The following is a 20,995-nucleotide window of genomic DNA, read 5'->3' as shown; positions in this document are numbered from 1 at the left end:
CTTGTAAATGTGTTAAGTCGAGTTACATACAATGGTTTAAATATAATATAAAAAATATTTGGAATATATATTTTCGCTTTTAAAGCAACAAAATAAAATGCAATAAATCAGGTACTTATTAAAAGCAATGCAGAATGTATAGATGTTAAAAATATGAGGATACTAAAACCAGAGTGAAGTGACATTTTTAGTATTAAGTTTTTTCCAAATAGGGTAGTTGACTACTAGTCAAATCAGCTACTCGTTATGAAATGTCAAAAACATATTTTAGTATAAAAATACGGTGCAGCGACGTCTGAGTTTCGTATTTTCGATAGTATCAAATGAATGCCTAGTAAAATGTGTCAGTCGGTAATAATTACAAACTTAACACTATTTACGTAAAAAAATGACACCCTGATCATTTTATATGAACTTTTTACGAGTACCTACAAGTTTGACCAATTTTTCGTTAACCCAGTCAACTACCCAGTTGCTGCACTTTATATAGCGCAGGCAACATATTATATTTATTTCTCAGAAATATACTTTTATGCTGTATATCATCTTGGTTCTAGCATTATCAGCTACAATTACATGAATCAATGGAAAAAGCAGTTTGATTATAAAATTATGTCTAATTCTTACACAACTATTTGTTTAAAGTTGCCTCACAGATATACAAAATGTTACTATTTTAGAGATTAATGTTAAATCGATTATTTATTACAGATATCAACTGATTTACAAAACACCCAACACAACTTTCACCCGCTAGATACTATTGCACCCCTCGCTAATAACACTGAATAGGAATTATTTTTGATGCAAAATAATGTGACACCTGCACATTATGATAACATACATACATACGTACATTCATAAATACATAGTAACATACGTAGATACATAGATAAAATCACGCCTATTTCCCATATGGGCAGGCAGAGACCAGAGATAGTGATAACTTATAATAAAATATGTTTTGTTTACCTAAATATGGTAATTTCACAAAGTATATACGAAACCTAAATTTGTACCGCACATACTATAGTTTAGTGTACATGTACATTACATGAGCAATATTTGCACGTAGTCGTTACGCGCACGCATTCAATCTGTACATGTGTTTTAATTATAGTAGGCACAAGCGACATTTAAAAAAATTACAACTCAAATGTTTTTTTACACAATTTGTTTTTAATCAGAAATAAAGGTTGAATTCTGCAACCTGACAGTTTGCTTACCAATAATATGAGCCTTACTATTCAGCCTATCAACAAGGGGCTAACTACACACCTACATATTATATCACACATACAAAAACATCACTTATCTATCAGCCTCGTCTTCCACGCTATCCCTAGGCGGGTTTTTGAACGCCTTTTCCAGTAACTCGGCACAATACGCCTTTTCCTCCATATAAGTGTCATCAACCAATTCAGGATGTTTTAGATGATTTTGCAAGATTTTCTGCAAGCCTATCTCTGGATCCTGGAATTGTTCGAGCACAGATTTGTCAGAGCCGTCCAGTAACGCTTGTAGGATGCCAAGCAAATGTTCCGTGGACTCGTCCTGACCCGCTTCGATTTGCGTAGCGATTTTTTTCACGATGTTCAGCTTTATGAATTCCTCTGTAAACAAAAATAGAGTAATGGTAACAAATCTATTCAGTTTAAAGAAAGATGACTGCTAATTATATGCTTGCAATATAATTAAGGGACATTTTTCCTATTTTGTTGGTGATTTTTCGTTCGGTGGGTGAGTAATTTTAGATTCAATATGAGTAAATGAGTATGTAATTGTTTTATTATTTAGAGTCAAATTGCAGTCTAGATTAATAAATAAGTCGAGGTCAAAATACTAGGCATAATGTTACCTTTAGCAGCACGGTGATTCAAGCAGAGATATCTGACGAAGAATGCGGCCTTCGTGCGGATGGCAGGCTTGTTCGAAGTCAACACTTGCGCGAGAACACCGCACCCTCCGCGTTCTACCAGCTGGTTACACGCCGGCTCATACTCGCGACAACAACCTGCCGATACACAAACATACACATATTCTTTTTATTTTATAATATTTTTTGGTCAGCCGAGTGTCAAAGTTGTTCACGCCGCCCTTTAACATGGCTTTACGACTGTTATCTATTCATCAACGACTGGGGCTGACTTTTAACTGTTTTAACGTGCCCACCGAAACATGAAGACGCTCAGTTCAGATACCACTATGCGGTCACCTGTATATGGAGTGGTTGGTGAGAGCTAAGGGTTGCTTAACTCACAGATCGTTTACCGGCCAGTTAATACAGTTAGCTATGAGATCGTCAACAGACACTCAATACATCAAAAAGACTACCGAAGTTCTTCATAATCTATTTTGTAGTATCTTTAGATGACGGTTCCGCCCACGTAAAATGTTCCACGGTCACAAAACGCAGATCACTGTATTTAGAAATATGAGCGCTACACAACATATTGAATGGTGCTTATCTATACATATCATAAAACAATGAATCATAGATGGTCATGTATAATGTTCCACTAACCATTATTTCAGTAATTTTTTCGAATTTCCTACACATCGAATTTATTTATACAATATGCAGATTCTTACAGTTGAAATACTCACATGACAACGCAAATAGGCATTTCGGAAGTCCCTCTGTACATTCAACTTGTGCCAGCGAGATCAACACTTCAAGAATGCCACACTCCAATACTTTCTGCTGGCAGAACGGGTTGTTCTGTGACAGTTCACCGAGCATACGGTTGGCATACATCCTGACACTCACATTCTGACTGCCCAAGCAGATGGGGAATATAGCAAAACCTCCCAGTCTGTATACATCTGGAAAATAACAACATCATATGAATTTTTCTCTAATTTAGGAATACTTACATGTTATGTCACAAAAGTCTTAAGTACTATTTACTAGCAAAATCAGCCAAAAGCATTTTTAGACAACGCACATCCGAAACTACTGAGCAAAGAAAGATGAAATTTGGTATGAAGTTTCCTTAGGAAGTGTAGAAGAGCACTAAGAGAGGATAATTGAAAATCCCCTCCAACTAGGGTTTTATTCCATGCGGCCAAAACCAAGGCCGGAAAGCTAGTAACTTATATATTCTTGTAGCTATCACTTATCATAAAATAAAAGTTACAAATAAGTTCTCACCATTAGCCAGGTCCATATCATCAACAATATCCAGCAAGTTAGTGAATGCTCTCTCCACATCCGGAGGGAGAGGCTCATCAGGCTTTATTCCTTGCATCCTCTGAGTGTTGGTCAACACTTCAATGGAGTTCCTCAGCACCTCGCCCAAGTCCACTGTGACACTGGCCAAGGCTTCCGCTAAGAACTGTTGCCTCTGCAATTATGAAATATTTTATGAGAATTTAATATGACTGAGTAAGTTTTCCCCGCTATCTGAGTACATTTAGCGGTAGTTTATCAATTTGAAAACGTTTTTTTTATACCAGTTTAAACGCTATTGAATAGATAAACTACTGCTAGATGTACCTAAGAAAGCGGGGGTTGGTGATGCAACCTTGCCTGAGATTTCTCTAGAACAGTTCTTGAAGGTATAGTCCCCAACCTGCACTTGGCCATCACAGTGGACTGAAGGCCAAACCCCTCCCTCCATACGAGAGGGGACCATTGCCCAGCAGTGGGAAATTAATTGGTTAAATTAAATTAATTTGAGTATAACAGTTGCATAGATAATCATTTACTCATTTAACTACTTAGAAAATTTTATATGTGCTCATTACAAGTATCATATAATTTGTATATATTTTCTGCTATTGTCACTAAAAGGTGAAATCTTAAGAAAGTATCTAAATGTTATAAATTTAAGAAAACAGTTTTTGACTAATAATAACTTTTACAGCAGTAAGATTGTAGGAAATTTCTTGATGATTATTTCCTAATAGAAATAAGAGACCTACCTCTTCATCCATAGCTCCAAGGTTAGCATTTCCCGGCGCATCCTCTGCTTTTGTTGCTTCCATAGCAAACCTGAGCAAACCCTGCAAATGTAAACAATACAGTTAAACACACTTCCTTTGCTCTATCAACACTTAAAAAATCTTTTTTTTTAATTTCTCGATGTAATGTCATCCGAAATTTACGCCATAGCAGCCATGTTATTTCCAATAACAAAATGTAAATAATACTTTACCCGCATATTGCGCGGTTGCCTCGGCTGCACATCTACAGGCTGCACGTCTGAGCTGCCAGCCGCCACCGACAGTGGTCCAGCCACCGCATTATCAGGAGGATTGTTTGAACCCATTTTAATTAACCAAACTTTCCACACGCGTTTACAAGGTGATAAGAATACTGTCGCCGATCACGAACAACCAACTACTAAATCAAAACACGGAAAGTTTTGCTTAAATCCAACACAATAAGTCACAAACGCAAAGTATTTTTATCTTAAGATTGTAGGAAATATACAGAATTAAACGAGATGATCAATATTCTCAATTCTAATTGCAAAGCACCGGAGTTCGACCGAAACCGAAGTGTCATGTCAAGTCAATGTCACAGTTGATAAATGAAATGACATTAATGACAATGATAATTTTGACTTATGGTACTGTTTTTTTTTCTGAACATCGGTCTTTTAGCACGATGCACTATGGTTAATGCAAAGCACAAGCAATGCGCATGTTTCCTCGAAAAGCTACGAGATAGCGCTTATTTAAAATAAATATTTTAGAAATAAAATATGATACGTGTACAATCTAAGGGTACATTAGCGGTAACAAAACTTAATTACTGAATTAAGAATTACGTTTAACTAGAACCAGATAAGTAAGCAGGCACCAACGGATGCATTAGACTACGGCTACTATTAAATTGAACTCTTTCATTGATGTTATGATTCCAGCTAGCATCCAAAAAATCAATAATTATACATACCAATTTACATGCATGTACTTATGCATAATTTTTAGGTGGAAATATGGATTACCTACGCTTATCATATTTTTATGATCATACACTAGAGGCCAGCTAGAAAAATATAGAGAGGCCGCTGTTTTTATTATTAATTTTTCCATTTTTAGTGTACATTATAAAATAGTAGCTCTCTTTCCTGTAGCCCATAAGGACTCCAGTATCTAGTCTGTAATTATTATTTTCCCTACTAAATTCAAAACTGATGGATATTAAGAAAATAATTTTTCAGAGTGTTTTTGCATTTTATGTTAGAAAAGTATTATCGGCAGTACCGCCGTTGAAAGAAATAATTGTTATCAAATTGAAGACATTAATTAGGCACGATATTTCGTAGCTATAAGCAGGCATCTATTTTCGTCTCCGAGGCATTGTGAAGTTTGGGGAGGGACCGACATGACATGGCGCGGAACAGGGATAGCCGGATAGCTGACGTCAATACAAAGCCTTTGTTTAATTATACCTACAGGGCTCCATGAGTTATCTCACAAAAACATTTTTATTTCGCTCGAGAAATTAATTGTGTATTGATTTACCCGCTCTACAGAATTATTTACACACGAGTACTTCAGATACTTGAATTAACTTCAGTCAATATTAAATTGTTTACATCTTCAACGAGAACATTTTATATCAAGTGTCGAATAATATAATGCGGGATTTGAAGGCACACAGTTTGATAAATATCACTTAAGATAAGCTATCATTGTGATAATGCTGAAACGGAGTAACATGTTTTCACAATAACATCCCACGCAAAGATATCTAACGAATCGATTCAGTGCTTTGTTATTAAACGATTAAATAAATCATTTTTTCAGTGTAAAAGTATTTTTTTGTGGTTTTAAGTTTAATAGTACCCATAACGTTTAAGGAAGAATATTGATTGTTTTTACAGTACAGTAAGTATTTATATATCACACAATTATTATTTTTTTCAAGGAAAATAGTTTTTCTTTACTAAAACATTTTTTTTTTCAAACTGTCCGTATGTCAACGTTTTAAACCTTTGTTACCGAAATCTTAGGGAACTTTGACATAAGCAGACGCACAGAAAATAAAGTTTAATATAATATGAAACATATCCATTTTTAATCTAAAGGTGTAAATAAAAACGTCTACGATTCTATATCTGAACGTATAAGCTTTATAAAGACTCAGCCCGAGATTACATAGGTGGTACTAATTTGGAATACCCATAAATAGCTTTATTATCTTTCGATTAATGAATGATATTTTATCTTAATATATTTTTGTATCAGTAATTTTGTCATTACCTAAGTATTTAATTTACAAAACATACCTATATTATGTGAAACAATCAACCCACCTGGCTTAGTGGCTTCTACAGAATAAGAAGAAGGGCTATTATGAGGTGCCTACTCTGTAGTTAGTAGCTACATTTGCCTGTATCGTGGACCCACGAGAGCAAAACCGCAGGCAAAACCGTTAGTAATACATTTACATAGTTTAGTAAAGACTATGTCGAAGAATTTACATACATAATGTACATAAACTCAGTCTCAAATACGACAAGGCTTATCAGATAAAATTATCGCATACATTATTTAAATCGATAACGCAAGAGAAACAACGTGAATCTACTCTTGAAGTACCTACCTACTCTACTATCTCTCCAAACTGTAATCGTGTTAGATGAGATTCTTGAACTTTCGACAGCAAAATGGAGGCGAAAATAAAACCCACTGGAACTAATTTCACCCATAACGTCGAATAAAAAATTAAAATGTCTAAACTCAAACCTAATACGAGTGTAATCCTTCATTAAAAGTTTCAATATGTAGTTACCTACTTAACTTCGAGGGGACAGTCCTTTAACAAGTACCTATTTGAATTGAAAGCGAGCCCCGGGGATTCTGGAAATCCGCTGAATTCAGACCCAAACTTTATAAGTAGCTACCAGCATCTATTTTGGTTTCAAACGAAAAATAACATGACGCGTTTGTTGATACGTTTGTAACCAAACACATGATAAAATATCGTGTTTAGTACAGCGGAACAATAGAAATGTTTCCCCAATGTTAAGAGTTGATTAACGAACACAGAATTTGTTTGTTTACGCCGCACGTTCCCACATTTTTACCCCACATACTGAGCAGTTCATCAATCGATTTTCAGCGATGGCGCCTCGTCAGGACATCGTGGCCCAGCCGCAGCCGATCCGAGTTGAGCAGGGCAGGCAGCCCCCTCCCCCGCCGGCGCCCGGCCGCCTCCAGCGCCCCCCTCACGACAACCCCACCGTCTACATCAACAGACCCAACACTAGGTCCCGCAACAATGTCAATAGGAGTGAAATCACTCGCACTCGCACGTAGGGCAAACATTTTACGTTATTTATTAAACTTTCAGTTATTTTTACACTTCAATTAGTACGAGCCAGTGGCTTAGTATTTGTCTTAAAATTATAAAAAGATCTATTCTTAAACGTTAGTAATTGACGTTGATTTGGACTTAACTTTATTCTTTCAAACGACTACTTCTAGAACCAAATTATGTTTTGCTCACGTAACACAACATAGATAATATACAGTGAACCGTCAGTATCGTAATAAGAATAAAATATATCTTCCCACGCCTACGATGTGCCTCTGCCAGTAATGGAGTTGATAAGCGTAACTAATTTAAGTTATTTTATACATTTCGTATTAGACTTATGTACTTAAAAATGTACTTTAGATGTTAAAGTAAGCAATTATATTATACTTAAACAAATTATTATATAGGTATAAGTGAAAATTGTAAGATATACCTAAGTATTATGTACATTAAATTGTAAAATATATTGTAGAAATAAAGCTTGGTAAATAAACGACTTGCTGTACTTGAATTTGAAGGTGTATTTACGTAATAGATACTTAAGCGTCTATAGCCAGTTAGGCTCACCGGTCGGTTAGTGATCTGTGGGTTGAGCAAACCTAGGCGCGGTGATTCCACAGATGGGTGACCGCATAATGGTATTAGAACTGTGCGTCTTCGTACTTCGGAGGGCACGGAAAAAACGTCGCTCCGGTTGTTGTCAATGAGATAACTGTTGTTAAGCCACGTCAAAGGCCTTTCAGGCGGCTTAAACAATTTAACAACTAGGTTGACCGCTAACGATACCATAAGAAGATGTAATAGTTACTATTAATCTACCTATATGTCTAACTATATATTAAGCTCATATGCTCATATAAGGAGTATGATAAAATTGCCACCGTGGCGTCTAGTAGCGTGGGCGTACACTCCTTGTGCTTCCAAGAATTGCCGGTAAAATAATTACTTACTGAACCAAGAAATTAAAGCGAAACAATTTCTAACCTTAGTTAATTATTAATGTTTAACCTTACATGTTTTGAAACTTGCAACATAACAAAAAAAAATGCGCTGTCATATTAAAAAGTTGGCGGGAACTCGATTGTTTCGAATGAGAACACTACACAACACAGGCCGCTCCTTGCGCCACTGTATAATGGCGTGCGCTACAGTTTTATGTAGAGCTATCTTGTATCTTCATACTTATTATGGTAAATATTTATGCAATAAGTTCATAGGTTACTTATACTCGACTTTTAAGGCTGTTATAGTTTTGTATAACTGCGTCTACCATAGTCAAAATGTCCGTACATTATTTGCATACGCAGCTACGAAAATATCTAAATGAAAAATCGTCCATAAACCCCAGAAAAATAGTCTACTATAAAAATATTCTGAAGTATTTTTTATACAGTCTCACATAAAAAAAAAAATAAGTTTTTGAGCGTTTCGCGTAACGTTATTCAAATATATTTTAAGTTTTTCTTTCTCTAAAATAGCAAGCTGTTACGTTCTGGCTAACTTAAAATAGTTTAAGGGTCTTTTAAAAATAGAAAAATCTGTCGAAATTTTAAATTCTACAACATTACTTAAATATAAAAAATTATAAAAGATATTCATGGTCTTAAAATCATAAAAAGATTTATTGAATACAATAAATCTTTTTATGATTATTATTAAAATCACGCTTTGTTCCCCAAGGAGAAGGCAGAGACTAAGAACGTCACATAGTATTGATTTAATGAATCTGACGCTAATATTACATTAAGTTTATTTTGAAGTTAGGTGCAAAGCCCCTACATAATTTACGAGACAGTTTAGCCATAACCTATCGAAGTAAACAAATAAATTAAACTTATTCTGTTAGCCTAAAAGCTTTTACTTTTTGATCAATTGTTACGTGCTGATGGAAACTGGTTTGCACTGGATTGTACCGAATGCCTACGTAACTGGCTGTTTGTCAATGTCATTGTCAAATTGATGAATTTGTATCTCCGAGCATCGCCTTGTGATGGCATCGACGAAAAAAAATATATTATCAGTTTCTTTAAAATGTATAAGTATCTTAGATTAGAAAGAATAGTCAAAGGTATCTCTTTAAATGGTCAGTTTTCTAAGATATTTTTCAAGTCAGACGTAAAGCGGCTTTAGAAATTTTCTTCAGTGATAAAGTGCCTCTCTGAAGGTGCTAGTTAAGAAAATAACTACTAAACGAGTATTTTCTTAACCAAGACGGATACATGAACTAGGAATACCCGTTATGCTGATTTTGGACATGGTGGCTACGTTTTATACTTGGAATAGGATTTATTTGATAAATATCTCACTAAGAGGCCGGTCTTAACTCTGTAGCCTTATTTAGGAACTTAAACAAGCTTTCTATAAAAGGATTGGAATATTCCGGTAGACTTAAGAACTAAGCTAGTTAATAACACTATATACCTACTTAGGTAAAATTATAACTAAAAACGTCTAGATAGTTATGTCTTTTGTTTTTTTTTATTTAATTGCTATTTTTTTTTTAGTCGGTGTTAGTTCTGATTTTTGTTACTAGATGGCGTTAGTAGTATTTCAGTATTGACTTGCATGGAACAGAGTCGGTAGGTATAATTATTATTACCTATTCCATTGTAGTACGTGTCTTTTAGTATTCGTGATTTACAACGAATAAGGATAATTTTGTTTAATAAATAAATTTACACACAGATTTATAGAATAGACTTTTTGCTAATTTAATTAGGTATCGGCTGGTAAATTACCCTTTTGGGTAATTTACCTTCTACTTCCCTACTCTAGCTTGTCCGTGACAAATATAATTATACCTACTATAGCTATTTAGGAATATAGCATGTATTTTGTATGAAATTAGATTTAAATGAAAATACCTAAGAAGGTAGTAGGTACGAGGTACCTAATAACAAAAGTTCCTTTCATGTTATTTTCTATCTACCACTTAGGTAGGCGCAGTTATATCCTGCAGTTATACAGATTTATCCATAACACAAACGTTACAAAAGTGGGCTAGTAAATTAGAAATTACAAGTTTTGTAAAAGTAGGCACTCTATCTACCTTTCTATAATAGCTAGGTGGACTAGTGACGAGACTAATTTGGGGCATTCTTTTAAGACCCACAAAATAGACGAGCATCTAAATAAGCAATGATGCGAAATAAGTCAGAGCTAAATTATCCTGTCTGCAAAAAATATATGAAGAGCTTTGTAACAATATCCCGTGGTTAAAGTTGCGTTTGTGAACGTCCTTGATCTCTATCAATGTGCAAACTATGTAAGACGGACAAAGTAAGTGGGCAGGTGTCATTATTCCCTCATAATAATTGATTGGCAACAATAAAAATAAACACTGAGTGTTGCGGAGCGGCGAGCCCGGCGCGGAGCGGCAACGTCGCACGATCGATCGACGCCGCGCTTAAGGCCACCAGGAGTTTCCCCGTATGAGAAATACACTAGAGTTTCTTTACATTGAATTGAACTTATTTCTATAGAAAGTACAACTATTTCTAAAGGAAACAATTCAATGAAAAAGCCTGTTAAAAACGTTAATTGTATGATAGTGAAAAATACAAATAACACTTGTGCTTTTTGTTACAATGGGAAGAGTTAAAACAACATTAAGTGTGTGAATGCGAGTGCTTGAGTAAACAATACGATCATTCATTTCAGTTGTTTGTTTAGATCATACACAGGAAAAGCTCCAGACAAAGGGCTTGGCATAAATAAGAGCTTTATATTTAGGTATTGTGTTTATCTGCAAAAATTTCTTTAACTCATAACATTGATTCAACAATTTAGGAAATTGCCCTGCACATAGTTTGATGTTACCTGCTGCCAAGCCACGCCTAGCTTAGTACCTACTATTGGGGATAGGCAGAGACCAAAGAACACTAAATGGGTATTTCAAATTCTAAGACGTAACGGATAGGTTATATAACATTAAAGTAAATAGATAGGTATAATTAAAACTATACGATTTATAAGTTGAAGACAATTCGTGAACCGCCACAAATTCAGCCAGTAACTATTAAGTTGAAAACAATCAATAACCGCTCCCAGCAAGCCTTTACGCATAATTTCTAGGTGGAAAGATAGCAAGAATTTTGTTTTCGCACCAGTAGCTCAGTAGGGAAATAGATTAACTGGCAAAATCCGGTATTAGAAATAACATCAACACACCTACGTTTACACCGTGATATGTGGAATAATATTAGAATCTTCCGACTTTACTGACGTGTCTAGATTGAAAACAAACACCCACATATTATGTTGTCTTCTTCATAATTTCTATTTGAGCAATATCACAGGCATAAAGAATATTTTTCTGTGGAATATTTCGCCGCAAGACTGCAATTTCCTTTTTCACCCGGACAAGCTGACAGTTTAACGGGAATTCTAAGAATTTCCAACACAAAATTTACCCCACAAATTGCTAAATTCTGGCAGGCCTTGAGCCGACAGCTCCGTGGAAAAATAACCGCCACAACTTGATAATGTGACGACATTGAAGGAATCATTCATTATTCTGTCGTAGATAAATAACTTGCGTACGTTAGACAGTTCATTCAATTACTGTAATGTGAAAAAATACATCGTTATTAAGAAAATGTCGGATATTCCAGGCCGGTGAGTGCTACCAACCTTCAATTTCCCAACATAAAATATAACGCCGGGTAATGGCGATGTATGGAATCGTCGAAGCGTTTTACACAGTGTAGTTTGGGTCAGCAGTTTTAACATAAAGCGCTCGTTTGTATTCCTCACTCCACATAACAATAAATTGGAAAATTAGTGCGTTAAACTCATACTGTTACTTTTTAAGATGTACGTACAAACAAGTCTATAAAAAGTTTGATTGCCTCCCTTACTGTTACGGCGTTGTGATTTCGCTATTTATGTAGCAGCAGGGTGCTTCATACTATCTTTATTCGAGTCAAAGAAAATATAAAAAGGGCGTGGTACTAATGACATAGCCGCAGAAATCAATAACTTAACAAATCTGTTTTAACAAGTTAACTGCAAAAGATACGAAACTTTCCAACAAAATAGCTTAAATACAAAATTATCATTCACGTAAAGCCGTTTTATAATAATACCCAATTGAAGAGCACGCTTGAGTAGATTAATGAATGTAACGGCCGGGTACTGAGGTATGCAAGGACAACGCTACAATGTTCCCTTTCCCGACTACCTGCGACTAGCGAGCAGTTCGAGCTTGGAAAGGGTACCGGCAACGGTAGCCTGATGTCTATGGTATAGCTATATAGTCCTATCGCCCACGCCGCAGTTTGCACCGACACGACTGGTTCCAGCTTCAGTGGGAAGTGGTTAGGTGAAAGTAACGATAGCGCTGCACACAAACTCAACGGTCTAATAGTTGAAATTTTTCCACTCATGTCGGCGAAAACGTGTGTTTGATGTTGAAGCGACGTCGCGTGATATTGACGACGATCAATATCACGTTGAGAAACATCGTGAGCATTTTAAACAAATAAATAATCCCTATAACATGATGAAAACAATATGTAACACAATACAAGGCGTAATTTTTGAAAAAATACCATCACTTTATAGGCTGTTTTACAAACATCTCAATTTATATTCCAAGGTGATTCATCGATCGCTATCTATCGAATACCGATTACATTTAACTATTGAGGTGAGAAATAAAAAAGTGATGTACGCGACAAAATTGCAGCATGACACGAAATATCGTGACTAACAGATAGTTCTAGACTTTTCACTCATGCGTTCTAGAGTAGTGAATGGTCACAAAGCCAAATATCCTCTTTCATTGTAGTATGAAGGGTGACAGGTGGTAAAAGTTAAAGAGTATGTCGTTGCTTTTCATTCCGAGTTCGGTGTCCATCTGCGACGGATATTCGAGTCTTATTTACATTCCATTTCTGAGAATTATTGTGTCATTCATTGTATTGTTATTTTTAGGCTTTGGAATCGCCAGAATGTTGAGCACGTTTTAAACATTCGTGAGAAGCGCCTCTTCGGGTTACACGAATAGCAGACGCTTTTATAGGTCCCTGCGTCGTACTTTGCAGGAGAGCACTATCTGTTATGGCGCCATGTGTATAGTGTGCGGCTGTTGGCTGAACTTGAAGCGTTGACTATTTGCGTCGTCGCGACGTTCTAGGTAATAAGGTCCAGACCAAAAATACGAATTGTGATCAAACCCAGGCGTCGCGTCGGTCAGTACATTAACGTAAAAAATGAAAAGCGTCTTGTCAGCCCGAAGATTATCTTGGCAGTTATGAACCACCCACCTATTTATACACCGCGTTGTGTTGGACGCCGACACGTTGCCAGCTCGCTCCCGCTGCCGACCACTTTGAATTTCGAACGTGGACCAGCCGCGGTGTAGCAAGCTTCAAAAATTACCCAAATTTAGGGACAAATTTATTCAAAGAAATATAAGCCATATTTTGCTTTGGACATCCCAAGAGAAGAATATGAGAATAGAGATATGACGAGTGAATATTGTTTCTGGTTAAGGATGGCTGAAGCTTATTTCGCAATTTGGAATTTCGACCAATATTTTTTTTCAATCCCATTTTTTAACTGCTTTTATAAGTTAAGGGGTTCCAAAAAGTGATAACCATGAAATTAATAAAATAATCTACATTAAAATATTTTTCTGCGTGTTTGTCTTTCACATTATTTAGCAATTTTTGTGCAGCCACAAGATAGTAACTTCTGCAAATAATTAAAGAGTTTTCATGACTATCCAAAACCATATTTTATATCCGATAGCAATGTTACAAAAGTTAACTATAAACAAGAATATAGGATATTCTTGTCATTTTGGGGAGATTTTTATAATAGAGTGTGCATCCCTGACATTCTTGTGTCTGGGTCGACCGCGGCACTCGGCGAGCGGGCCTGAGTGCGGTTGCGCGCGCTCACTCGCCTCTCTCCTCACAACACAGTTGCGTATTTTTTTACGATAAAATATTTTTGCACTCTCGAATATCTTTGTGCGAACTTTCATGAATGCAGAACAAGTTTTATATGAATTTCAGGTCTTATACGGATGATATTAAAGTTATTTTAGGACAAGTAGTTGCAAAATTTTGAAATTGTAACTTTTGAAAACCGATTTGTCTTTTGTAAAAAATTTCGATTCGTATTTCATGCGATACGACAATAATGAATAGGGGCGTGTAGTTGAATGTTTTTGCACTTATTTTCTGTAAGTTTAGGCAAACTACCTTAGCGTTAAACTATAAGTTTTCAGTTCTCTTCTTGTAGATGGTACAGCGAAGACAAGTCTATCCTCGTGTTCTTGTTTCTTGCCTTACTTTCAGGTCTCTACCGTAATCTTACCGGGAAAGTCGCTTTGGATTCGGGTAGTTTAAAGCTATGTCATTATTAGCGAGACAGTAGTGATCAGAGTATTTCGACGTGAATTTAATTCTTTAAAGAATTATTTACAGTAGGTAGGTATGTCTGATGTACTCAAGTAGTAAGTTGTTTTGATGAAGATAATCTTAGACAAAGATCATTCTTGAATCTTCTATGCCTTCTATTCAGGCATCTAGGCTCTGATGAGTGGTGAATTTGTATTACGTGGCACCATCTTAAGTTATAGCTACGTATTTTCGTGCCAACTGAAATAAAGCCACGTGGCTTTACTAAAATGAACATTGCTTTAAAAATCTTCACTTCCTATAATTGCAAATGGACGATAACGAGATTACCCTGCGTTGAAAATGAACAACGACACTATCCATAGAAAAATATAGAGCAAAAATGTTACGAAGCCACATTGACTTGTCACACTGACTGGCGTCCTCAGAATACGTGAAATGCAGCTTGCACGGTAGGAATAAAACAAAAAAACGTCATATACAGCCGTACGAACACACAAGTCGGTGTAGTGGAGTGAAATGGGTCAGCACTGTGACTGTGTTAGTCTGCTACAATCAATAAACTCAGTGCGATATTGCAGCATGCCCTGAGCCCCTAACAATACACTTGCCAGCCATATTACTGTCGTATACCTTAAGAAATATGTACGTGTATAAATTACACACATTATCGTGTCTAGTCTACGCCGCATAGAGCTTTCAGAACCATATTTCGATAAAAATACTTTTTTCGCCTTTTACCTGTGTGTATGTAGGTTGCTTCGAACATCCGTTCTTTTTTCGAATACTGTCTATAAAAGGCATCCGGGGACGTATGCAGTTTATTCTTTTTTTCAAATTTTTGATTGAAGTGGGCTTGGCACTGGCCGCTACTGGCTGAATTAGCTTCGACGTGCAGATAAAGTTTAGAATTTTCTCTATGGGTCGCTTTTTTTTTAAATAGAGTAATAGTCTAATTTGACGAAACCAATTAAGAATTAAATTAACAAAATTCATAACAAAATAACATTGCAGGTAATCGTGCGGTTAGTTTATGACATTTTAATGATTGTCGAAACGATCAGAAACGTTAAGTCCGTTTAATGGTTCCGTTCACTTTGATAAACTATAAATATACAAAGTGCCTGGTTTTCCTTGATATTCCGATATGAAAGAAACCGTCAGCTGTATATCTTCCCACGAAGTCATAAGAATCGTATCAGAATAGAGGGGTGAACGATTATGGTACTTTTGAAGTTTTTGAATGACAGCTTTGCAACCCACACATTCGAACTTCTGTAATTCCTACCTACAAAGATATCATTATCACGTATAAGTCAAAATCGATATCTATTGGAAGAATCGTTATAGATTGAATTTAGTAAGTATTCGAATCTAATTTATTATAAACGTGCTGAAAGTTTCAGACACGCTTCAGCCTTTGATGTTTAAAAATATAGAGATCGATTCATAACGAAGCTCAAGTTTATAGAATTCAAATATTTGTTTATTTCTTATTGTAAACACAAATATAAAGGCTGAATGTAGTATTCGCGTACAAGTTTAGCGCAAAAAAAGATAAAAATTTTATTAAATAAAAATTTAATTTATTCCTCTCTTGTTTTTTTTTTAATTATCTACGAATAGTTTTAAAAAAAAAATGTTATGTTTTTTTCTACATTTCGTTATTGTGGAAGTTCTTCCTGATATGCGACAACCGGTCACGTTTCCAATAAAACGGCAGATTACTGTTCTATTTTCACGTGGGCACTACGTGGGCGAGTTAGCGAAAGCTGATCACCGAATAAATGGATTGATAGCAATAATCATTTAGTAATTTGCGCCCGATCTAACTTGAACAGTTTTTCTTACACGGTTTGTGGAAATTTCCACGATTTAATAGCTCCAAGCTATCTCTAAACAAGTTGAAACGATCAAATGTGAAAGTACTAAACAGTTTCTGTAATCATTTCACACTTCACTACTCAGTATCTTCTCGCCTGTCATCGGAATTTATTTCCAAAATGGCGCACCTGTCGTTCGTTCATGAATATTGTGAAAATTCGTCTGAATTCGTTACTTTATATTCTCGTATAACTCAAAGGGACTTATTTTCATCTAGTTTAATGTTGAAAGTAAAATATGCACCCATCGACACACATAAAATGAGACCGGACGCTGCTTCTATAATATTCTTCTCGTAACTTTACAAATACAAGCGGTTGGCAGACAATGAAAGGCGAAAGCCATGCCAAAAAACTCTGTCTCAGAAAGCGTACCTAACAAAAGAAATTTTGCTTGTAAAAGTTAAAATTCGTGGCTGTATTTTCGTTTCATATCATAGCCGAACGCCCCTTGGCGCTAGCCGAGAACATTCTACCCCTTTTCAGCCCCGTGATCCCCTTCGCTATTTAATCAACCTGTATCCACCCGCCAGTTATAGGTCTCGCTAAGACCTTGCTCAAGTAGGTAACGCGGTAAGAACACATGTATCAGCTTTGTAACTGAACGTATTTACAAAATTTGGGGAATTCAATCATATCATTACATGCCTGAAAAGTTAGTTTACATTATTAGTTAAATTACAATTATGTTGCTATTCAGGAAACCGTTCTCGCTTAACGATGATGATCATGACGCATAAAAACACAAAAGCGATTAGATACCTTACGTAGCCATTGCTATGATTACAGTATTTTTCCAAATGTTACTTCTACGAGCGAACAAACAATCGTTCTCTAAAAAATCGTGGATGAGTAAGGAAAAAAAATGTATATTTAAAAAGTTCTCCATCACGAGCGGGTTGCGTAAATTCTAAAGGACAGCTATTCGTTTGTTTATTTTAGAAATAAAAGCACCTTCCACACCCCGGGCCGAGTACTGTTACCATCATTCAGTACATTTACGGACAAGCTACGACTAATAAAAGATGTTTCCTTTCGATGCGATAGGTACACATGAGAACGAACATAGTAAATAGAATTTCATATTAGTTTAGAACCTATAAGCATGTGCTGTGCTCTATGCTTATAAATACACTAATAAATTATTCAACTAAATCCTAGAGCATTTACCAAATCCTCATAATCCGCGCATTAATTAGAATTTGCAATATACAACTGTGTATGATATAAGTCCTAGGATATATTTGATGTTTGGTGAGTCTAGTGTGGTGTGAGGAGGCGTTGGCGTGGCACGGGGGTGGCGGGCGCGCGCGGGTGGGGTGGCCCGGGGTGACGACCTTCGCGGAAGTCCTACTCGCAGCTGTAATTACTGAAACGGCCTGAGCAGCCTTCCAACTCAATTTTCTTTGGGTAACATTGATTTTTAGCTGGTAACACGACACGTACAACTTTTACACTCCCTGTTGATATTTATAAAACTATACGCAAATCAGCTGTTTGTTACATAATCTACGTGAGTTATTTACTAATAAACAAGCAACCGTACATATAATATAATTAGGTTGCTCGAGGTAAATATATTATGCTAATGATATGTTATGTTGTGCGGCTCCGGCAGAATAACTGAATGACGCAGAAAGTCCCTGCGTGACGTCATTATTCACAACGTGCGTGTTTTCCGTAACTATAAAAAGGGAAAAACTTAAGTGTTTAGGCTTGGCACATGTACCGCCCGCTATAATAGGATAGGGTTGGATACGAACCAAAGGGTTTGCTGCCAAAACGGAACTAAAAGTTTGCAATAAAAGCCTCAAATACTGAACGTATGATTTGGAACCGGCAAATGAAAAAATGGCGGAATCGTCCAATGGTGTAAGAGAATGAAATGAAACGGTTTGTACTTTGTATTGTACAATGGGGCGTGAGATAAAATCTTATTCTTGAAGGAGGTAGCGGTGGGTTGTTGTCGGTATGTAATTGAACACACGATAGCACAGCCAACACAGCGTAAAGATGTGATAACGTTTCCGTAGTCTTAATTGGCACTGCAGCTACTACAATTAACTAACTACTAACTATGTACATATAGTCTAGCACTATGTGCGGTTTTATAATGACTCTATAGCCGCATGCAGGGTCAATACTGACGAGGATAGTGGTTCGTGGCTGACACAATACCTACTATATAATAAACTCACGGTAAACCTATTTCCTTGTATTCTGTTGGCCGCTGGGTGTAGTGGGAACAAGAGCAGTTTCTAACATACCCGATGTTAGAAACTGCTCAGATAGATATGACTGAAATCCGTAAATTAAATAATTTATTTCTAAAAAGGTGTCTTAGCTTAACTTAAATACAAACATTGCTGAGATGGTGATCAAATAAATTGCATGATATTTTCAATTTCAAATTCAAAAGCGAAATAATTATGGAAGTGACGAGATTTTACTTGGGCGTGTCACTTTTCGGTATACAATAACTTCAGGCTATATAAAAAAATGTCATCGTAGAAGAAAAATATTTGTTTTCACATCCTATGTCGACGAAGGATTTTATTATTAGTAGTAACATAAGAAACAAGCTACCGATGTCGCGTTTTCTATTTGTATTCCCAGCTTCTGTTTTGATATAACAATAAAACACGATTGTATGTATGTCTATAAACAGAATAGATGACTAACAGTGAATGCGCTTGCCCGAAGCAAAACAAAGGAGCAATATAATTACGGGGCGGCATACAAGCGCTGTGTGCGACTTTGCCTTCTACCTACTTAAATGAAAGTTTAGATAAGAAGAAAAAGTTTAATGAGACGAGTTCTGAAGGTGAAGTTTTGTCTCCGAAGTTAACGGAACAAACAGTTTTCGTGTAGATGTTTAGATTATAGGAGCAGTTAATTTACTTGCTGCTATACTTTTCTTTGGTGCTGGTGCTGATGCTTTAAGGAGTGCGCCTGAATACCCGGATTTGAGTAAAATGTTATCATTTATTGATTAAAATACTGAAACGAAAGCATATATGTGTATAAATAGCCTAATAAATAAGGCAATTAAAGTATGTATACAAAATGAGTGTTTGCAGCGTATTCAAAAGCTGAATAACATTTCATTTTCACCAGAAGAACCTTAAGTCAAAAATACAAAAATAAAAACCGGTCTTATTAGCTTTCTTTTGAATAATAAAAATAAAGGACACATTTCACCGTCATTGTTTGTGCCAGATTACATACAAAAAAGATCTTTTATATCAAAAGTACCCTCACTTTGACATCACGAACAGATATCTGCAAGAATTTTATTTATTTGTGTACAGAGATAGGGCACAAAACATGTTGGAGTGAAGCCAACTTGTTTGAAATATATTAGATATGGTTTTATTGCACATTATAATTATAGCCATCGCATAAATGTACGTCATATCTCGTAACAATGTCTTCGCTCGATATTCTTGCCAGGAGAACGTACAGTTATATTTACAACCTGCTATCTACTTCGATAGGTTTAGACATTGTTATCAACCAGCCAACTCAAGGATCAAATCGATTCTCAAAAACCGGCCAAGTGCGAGTCGGACTCACGCACGAAGAGTTTCTTACCATCACCTATAATAATAAATTAATATTAAAGAAAAAATTACGAAAAAAACACGGTGATTGTATGGGGAACCCCCTTATTGTTTTTTATTATTATTTTTAGTGTTTGTTGTTATAGCGGCCACGAAAATACATCATTTGTGAAAATTTCAGCTTTCTAACTATCACGGTTTATGAGACAGACAGACAGCGGAGTCTTAGTTATAGGGTCCCGTTATACCCTTTGGGTACGGAACCCTAAAAACAATCTCGTAAAAATATACCCAAAAAGTGAACAATTTCTACACCCAAAAAAAGGGCATTAAGTACAGGTTTGGTCGGGATTGCAGTCAGGAAATCGGATTGCAACGGAATTGTCAGTCAGGTGCCAGTCAGCCGGTGAACGTGAGACGTGGAGTCCGGCGCACGCCTGTCACGTGGTTACCCTACTCAAACGTCAAAATGGAACTTTTTAAATTTTCTACGATTTTTTTTTCTTTGGTCACATAATGTCTGCTTTAAAGTAAATGATTTCTTTTTTGAGAAATGAAATCACAATATTTTTCTACCTACTAAAGTATTTTTTTTTAATAATTAATTAATTAATCTTTCCTTTCTTCTTTCTTTAATTAATTAATTCCTAGCGAAAGATATTTAAAATTAATACCTAGATACCTACGTATACCATGACGACTGTTTTTTTTTTAATTTTACTTTTATCTATGGTTATAAAATATGAATTTGTAATTTCAATGTAAAGCAGTGTCTAGTAACTATATCTCGATAACTGCAGTAAAACTGCTACAGTGAGTATTCTCTTTGCATCGTAAGTAATACGAAGAGGCTATAACGACCGCCATATTGCAAATGAGTCCACATCCCCATGGAGC

The 20,995-nt window shown here is 35.9% G+C and overlaps 1 protein-coding gene across 1 annotated transcript; it reads right to left on the bottom strand.

Moving 5' to 3' along the window:
- Nucleotides 1–15: 15 nt before the first annotated feature.
- On the bottom strand, nucleotides 16–4,523 carry LOC142981383 (hsp70-binding protein 1-like). Its single transcript, XM_076127269.1, has 6 exons — nucleotides 4,161–4,523; nucleotides 3,928–4,008; nucleotides 3,155–3,347; nucleotides 2,608–2,826; nucleotides 1,859–2,014; nucleotides 16–1,613 (listed from the first exon to the last, which is right to left on the bottom strand). The coding sequence occupies exons 1-6, from the start codon at nucleotides 4,272–4,274 to the stop codon at nucleotides 1,312–1,314; spliced, it is 1,065 nt and encodes a 354-aa protein (XP_075983384.1). The 5' UTR covers nucleotides 4,275–4,523; the 3' UTR covers nucleotides 16–1,311.
- Between the last annotated feature and the right edge of the window lie 16,472 nt (nucleotides 4,524–20,995).

The sequence above is a fragment of the Anticarsia gemmatalis genome, chromosome 20 (assembly GCF_050436995.1).
Source record: "Anticarsia gemmatalis isolate Benzon Research Colony breed Stoneville strain chromosome 20, ilAntGemm2 primary, whole genome shotgun sequence".
NCBI lineage: Eukaryota > Metazoa > Arthropoda > Insecta > Lepidoptera > Erebidae > Anticarsia > Anticarsia gemmatalis.
The sequence above is the reverse complement of the archived record's forward strand: the minus strand, read 5'-3'. Positions and strand labels throughout refer to the sequence as shown.

Bases quoted from the DNA above. Each gene is read 5' to 3' on its own strand.
- LOC142981383 (XM_076127269.1), bottom strand. From the start codon at position 4,274: ATGGGTTCAAACAATCCTCCTGATAATGCGGTGGCTGGACCACTGTCG. The intron at 3,348-3,927 runs GTAGGTCTCTTA...TCATAATTGCAG, and splicing joins TTGGAGCTATGGATGAAGAG to AGGCAACAGTTCTTAGCGGA. The intron at 2,015-2,607 runs GTGAGTATTTCA...GTGTATCGGCAG, and splicing joins ATGCCTATTTGCGTTGTCAT to GTTGTTGTCGCGAGTATGAG.